Here is a 6,893-nt window from a genome sequence, read left to right on the forward strand (position 1 = left end):
AAAAATAGAAAGTATGAAGATTGTTGCTACTTTTATTCTTCTTCTCTTTGAAGTGAATATTAGACAAATGATCTCTTGTATTATATCTCATATATCTCTGATATTGTACTCTAAATTAATTTCTTTGTGTTAATGGCATAATCTTTTTTTATTTTCACCATTTCTAAACGGTGCTTATGGAATAAAGCCGCATTATCATACAAGCTTTTAAAATCTTTTGATATTCTTAAATTTATGATAAATTTATGTTCACATAATGTGGCAACGTTCTTCACCTTGGGGATCGCTCTGAAACATAAAATACGTGTATCTTATTAACAAAAAGAAATGAAAGAAACATAAAATAATTGAGTAAACACCGCGAATCCCAATTTGCTTAATCCACTGCGTGAATATCGGCATGTCCGTTTAGTCACAGATATAAGCAAATAATGAATCTTATTGTTATATTTTATACGATGAAAAAGATATGCATATGCAGACGATATATATGATATATCTCTCAGAAACATTATTTTTTCTTTACATCTTTTACATCTTTTACATACAATGATTTATATTATTGTATTAATATATGTGCAGTAATGTAGAATACATAAATATACTAAATCAGATTTATGTTATTTGTAAATGTTTTTACTATTCGCATTCTAAGTAAAGCATATACAACTTCACAAATGACTTTTTTTTAGCACTAACCCGATTTTATATATATAATATTATATATAATATTAATGACACCATGAAACTCGGAAGCAATTGACATTGATTATTAATATAACGTCAATAAAAAATGAAAATTTCGATTATCCACCGAAATACAATATAAAAATGGCAAATTTTATAAATTTATCTATTGAGCGCAATATTCGCAAATGCAACTTTGCACCATAAAAGCTGCATTTGCTCATAAATTTGCCTAAATTCACTCTAAGAATTTTGCATTTGTATATATAATATATGTTCAGGATATTCAAACATTAATAACATATAAAATATAATCAAAATTCCTTTAAATTATTTATATTAGATTGAATCCCGTGTAAGAAAGAAAGCTTTAAGTATTATGTACGTAGATAATATTTGATAAAAAATATATATTTGACAATAATATCTTAATTAAAGACAATGTGGTTAATTAATGGGATGGTCATTTTATATATAACGAAGATTATATATACATATATATTAATTCTCATAAGGCATGAAATTTTAGTTAAGCGGTGAGCATCCAGGCAAAATGTTGCATGAAAACCAACAAAATATGAAGCAAAATAATTCCTATATATTATGAGTGCGGAAAGTATCGATAATGTAATGTTCGAACATCTGATAGGTTATAAAACAACTTACATAAAGTGCCCATCAGAGTCGTGTGCCCTCACCCTTAATACGGGTAGAGATATCTTCTCTATGAAACAAGAAGTGAATTGTGAAAATATTACACCCCAAAAAATTAGTTATCTATAACTGCAACACTTATTCTGTATATGTCAAATCTTCAGAAACAAATGGAAAGTAAATAATATCTAATTGTCTACAATTACATAAATATTAAATTAACTTTCATAATGCCTTAAAAACTTGAAATAAACATTATAGCCACATTGTCTTCTTCGACATTTAAAAATCAGAAAGCATAACTTTTCCAAGATTTATTATGTTACTGATTAACATTTAGTTTTCTAAAATATAGAAGTCTTTTTTATGATAATTGCACTGCTATTATAATTTGCTAGACATGATTTTGTGTATCGATAATATATCAAAATAATGCTGCAGTTAAAATATAACGCTAATGCACATCAGCGTTATATTATTATTACATCCCACTTTTTTAACATTTTTCTCTCTTAATAACATCTATTTTTCATTTTAATTCCGAAAAGTAGTTTAAAGCTTTCGTTTCACTACACATTCGATATGATATATTATGCAATAATGAAGTTTATTGCATCCTTACCTGCTGGTGATGGAGTTCTTCTGATGGTCGGAATCCTAAGCTTTCTCTGTGTCGAGACAAAGCTGTGGACAATTGCTGCCTCTTGCGCTCAGAAGTTGCCATTTCCTATTAGAAAATTTACTTAATCTCGCATCTTATCGTATATAAAATATAATATAAAATTAATCCTTAGATGCACACATAATATAACTGTCGGAAATATCTAAATGTAACTATCTCATTCAACGAGTCTTATGTTATTTTACAAAATTTATTTAAAATATTTATATTGACAAAAGGAAATGTATATCTAAGAATTAAATTATAATAAATAACACACGTACCTCTCCTTCAATATTTATTAATGTAGTAGTCATGTTATCTGCTACAAACCACTTCTGACCCTTCATGACGATGTTAGAAGGTGGCTCGTGCGTTGCACCAATATCAGCCGACCACACCATTACATTAGCTCCTCCATCGAGCTTTACGCTACGATGAAACTTGAAAGTGGTTTCCAAAGTACCGGCTTTGCGAATAATTTGCCATCCGCCTAAGCTTATTTCCTATTATGAAGGTTATATTTGATAAGAATTAAATTGATTGGAATTAACTTAAACGAAGCTAAAATGCACATCTCCATAAGTTCTATTTATTTACCTTATTGCCCTTATTAGTAAGTTTTACGAATCGTCCTTGGGGATCCGCTTCAGTAATTTCTATGTCACCTCTAGCAGAACCTGTAACACTATATTCACTACTGCTACGTTCTTCGCTTTCTTCCAACAAAGTCCGTTTTCGTTTGCCACCTCTGAGAGGAGTATGTCTGGACGGAGTTGTTCTAGACAAAGACGTGTTCGTCGACTGCATAGGTGTAATGTTTAATCTAGAATTGAGGTAAATTCACTTAAATTAATTATATCAATAACATCAATAGGGAGTTAATACTAATTTGTATGTTAGTTTTTATCAAAATGTCAATTTGATAAACTATTTTTCACTATTCCCTTTCTTTCCGTAATATCTAACAAATTCAACTTTTTTTTTTTTAAGAAGAACCATTCACATAGCCTATTTATTTTTGAGAAATTTATCAATATAACAAATAAAATTTTATTGAAACAAGAACATAAGTAGTTGTTTTAATGATATTATTGAATAAACAAAATTATTTTCAATTAAGATAATGTTGTCGATATAACATGACTTTTTTTCAGTATAATTATTTTTTATACCGTGAAGTCTTAAAGTTTTCGTTCTATATATTCTAGCAAAGTTGCATCAATTATATTAATTAATGTGCAAATTGTAAAATACATTTAGTTACATTATGAGCGATTTAAATCTTAATCCAATTTGATATATTTAAATTTCATTTCTTTAAATTTATACTAAAGATGACCTAAAACGTAAGATCGAAACATTTATCGATATTTTTAAATTGATATTTCAAACTAACTCACACACAAAAAACTAAAGTTGGCTCAATATAATTGATTTTATTCATATTGAACTTGAGATTGATTTTTAATTGTTTCGCATATTAACTCTAGTATATGTAATATCGTTTCAAATTTGCAGAAATTATGATTTTGACTCACCTCGCCTCTTCACTTTCAAGCAACTTGCGATACGCAGCAATTTCCAAATCAAGGGCTACTTTAATATCCATAAGATCATGATATTCTTGTAATTGTTGAGCCATTTCATCTCGCATACGTGATAATTCCGCTTCCAGTGCAGCCAAACTGTCTGCATAACGAGAACGTTCGTTTTCTCTTGCATTCTCCATGTCCCTATCAAAAACGATTTTATATTTATACATTTATACATTTTATACTTATATACGCAAATAATATTATTTATGCAAAAATAATTATCAGACAATTTTTTTCTATTAATTCTTATATACATATATTGCCTTTTTATTTCAAAGTGAAACTCACAGTGTGGGAGTGTGGACTTAAACAAATTATTTTAATTTAAATCTCTTTTTTATACACGAAAAATTTTATAAAGAAAGATTACCTAATGCGTGCACTAAGAGCGTTGTTAGCTGCTTCGAGTTCGCTGATTCTTGAATTAAGTCCTTCGTTTCGAGAGCGAGTCTGTCTCAATTCCTCGGTTGCCATGTTAGCGACTCCGCTATTACGTTGAGCATGAGATGCCAAATTCTTGATTTTATTTTCATATAAAAGCTCAATCTCTTCTCGATTAGCACGCATTTGCGCCTCATGCTGTTCGCGTAATTCTTGCAAGGATTGCTGCAGTTTAGCTTCATATTGCTCCGCGAGACGACCATCGATCTCCGATATTTCAACCTGAAATGCAATTATAATATAAATTATTTCGAAGAACTAACTAGGAATCAACGAAAAATTATACTAAAATTGGGAGCTTTTATGCCGAAAATTTGATTTATCTTTCATCTATTTTTTTTCCAGTCAGATTTAAGATTATATTGTTAATATTAAAATAATATTCATTAAGTTTTTTAAAATGACAATAAATGATTTATTTATCATAAAACACAGATGTAAATTATAAATTTTTATATAAATAAAAATTATTGATAAATATATTATGTAACTGCAATAAAATTGAATTGTTTTCAGTAAAATTTTCAAATCAATTTTTTTCATTGCTTGTCAATGTTAATAAAAAAATTTTCTTAACTAATGACATATTTATGATAATGCAACAGTGCTTGAAAGAAAATGTTGTTTCAAATAATTACTTACTTGTCGTCTTGTACGAGTCTCTGTAAGTTCTTGCTGATAAACTTGGTCCTTGAAACTGATGTCTTCTTTGAGACTCTGAATATTATTTTCGAGATCGATTCGCTGAAGAGTTTCTTCCTCTAGGTGTTTACGAGCATCATCCAGCAATGTTTTCAATCGATCTATTTCCTTTTCCGAATCTCGATCTTTCTCGGCTAACTTCTTACGTTCTGCCTGCGACTGATTGAACTGCGACTGTAAGTCGCTGCAGCGCGTCTCAAATATCATTACATTTCGTTCTGCTATTTGTAGATCTTTTGTTTTCTTGTCCAATCTGAAACAAACGATAAATATCAATTATATAATATTTATTTCCATTAGCATTATATCTTTCATCTTTAAACTTCTACTATATTTCTTTAACAATCAATTATAACTTTTAGTAGCGATTGCTTGTCAAGATTGTCTTCACATCCTTACACGAACGAAGGAATGCAACATGTACATTCGATTGTATAACAATACAAAAAAAATATAATGAGCATTCTATTAGCTCTCTTAAATAATGCCTTGTTTATTGGCTAAGTAAACAGATACAATGCTAAATTAAATTGGACAAATTATTAACAGAAAATGAAATGTTTCTGATTCAGACAGTTTTAACCTCGAAACGCAAAAACAAATTTTTTTCGAGAATTTATGTACAAGATCGAATTTTTTATTAACGGATTTCTGCGAAGGTTCTTTAAACATAAAATTCTCAGAACATCGTCTTGCTATCCTTGGCCTACTGCCTTAAAACAGGCAACACCGAATGATGCTACATCTATTCTCGAAATAACATCTTTTCCCGCTATGGTATATCCTCAGAAAGTATCATAGATAGCTTCACCACAAATCCTTGCTTTGCATTAAATTAAAAAAAAACAGTTCGAGGAAGAAAAAACGAAGAAAGAAGAATAACAGTTAAAAGATACATTAAAAGATACATTATAAATTGAATCTATTAAATTTAATCCTTTCCTCGCGGAATCTGTACTTTCATTCCGCGAATTCCTGTATTCTATAGATAGTTTGCAGACGATGTGCTAATTTTGTAAGATATAACGTGCAAGTTCATTACAGTTTAATTATGATTCAAATTCGTTTTCATTTACGACATACTGCTGTGCCGGTTCGCAAGGAAGCCACGCACCGGGTAGGAGAGAGCGCGCGTTTCTATTTCAAGCGATGCACGACCCACATTGAGAATTTTATTTTCTGCCATAGTGGCCCGGACGTGTCTTTAATATTCGTCCGTTCGCCTCCGTCCCTCACCCGATTTTCAAGACAAGAAAATAACGTGCGCTCCGGAAAGCTGCATATACACTTCCTCGCAAGAAGTGCGTCAGCTGTTAATTAACTTATGGCGACCTTAAGTTAATGATCATTCTCCAACGGTACCCAGCTGAAAATGTATGAACCTTCAGTAAAATAAGATTTGTTGCAGACTGTGATCATTTGTTATGACGATTTGTAATTAAATATTAAAACAGACATATCTTTCGTAACATAATTATATATTTCATACAATTACTAATAATTTAATAGTAATTAATATAAATCTTCGTACTAAATATGTAATCGGCGATAAATCATTTGAAAGAAATGGGAAGATGCGTTCAAGGTTGGTCTTCGTGAACTATACATCGCAAAAATGCAATAGAAAGAAAAATGCAATAGAAAATGCAATAGATTCTAAAGTCACATTTTTGTCACATTGCTAAATCTTTTGTTTTTCTTGTACGATCAATGCCGTGCATTATCAGTTGGCCCAAGACAAGGTTGGATACCACTGCTCTAAACAAGGGAGTCTCGAGGTTTATATGGTTCTTAGGAGGGTGATGGTCGTCGCCCTCTAATTCTCTCGCGGACTAATCGGTACAAAATGCGAGACGACGAGACGCTTCAGAAGACTTGTAACGTAATGTGCATTCAGTTATGTACGCGACAGTGTCACGGGTCAAGTTTAACCGCGGATCGCTAGAATTTTGTAATTTTGCGTAAATACGCGATAATTAAAACATTGAAAACGTTCAATTTTATATGTATATACTCGTAATATATACATTATATGAACAATACAAAAACATATATAATATGTTATACATAAAATTTTCTTTTATATTTATATATACATACTTATCCAATATAAATGTTTTTCACAAGTTTTGTGTGTGTATATATATATA

At 30.2% G+C, this 6,893-nt stretch overlaps 1 protein-coding gene across 1 annotated transcript in view; it reads right to left on the reverse strand.

Moving 5' to 3' along the window:
- Positions 1 to 249: 249 nt before the first annotated feature.
- The window catches only part of LOC105623673 (lamin Dm0-like), a 13,570-nt gene continuing 6,926 nt past the window's right edge, over positions 250 to 6,893 (reverse strand). The window contains exons 2-8 of the mRNA XM_012205055.1: positions 4,684 to 4,996; positions 3,971 to 4,263; positions 3,544 to 3,738; positions 2,603 to 2,828; positions 2,287 to 2,508; positions 1,964 to 2,068; positions 250 to 288 (exon numbers count right to left, since the gene is read on the reverse strand). Of these exons, the coding sequence (XP_012060445.1) occupies positions 250 to 288; positions 1,964 to 2,068; positions 2,287 to 2,508; positions 2,603 to 2,828; positions 3,544 to 3,738; positions 3,971 to 4,263; positions 4,684 to 4,996 (1,393 nt within the window). The remainder of the gene's footprint in view (positions 289 to 1,963; positions 2,069 to 2,286; positions 2,509 to 2,602; positions 2,829 to 3,543; positions 3,739 to 3,970; positions 4,264 to 4,683; positions 4,997 to 6,893) is intronic.

The sequence above is a fragment of the Atta cephalotes genome, assembly GCF_000143395.1.
Source record: "Atta cephalotes unplaced genomic scaffold scaffold00062, whole genome shotgun sequence".
In the NCBI taxonomy this organism is placed as follows: Eukaryota; Metazoa; Arthropoda; class Insecta; order Hymenoptera; family Formicidae; genus Atta; species Atta cephalotes.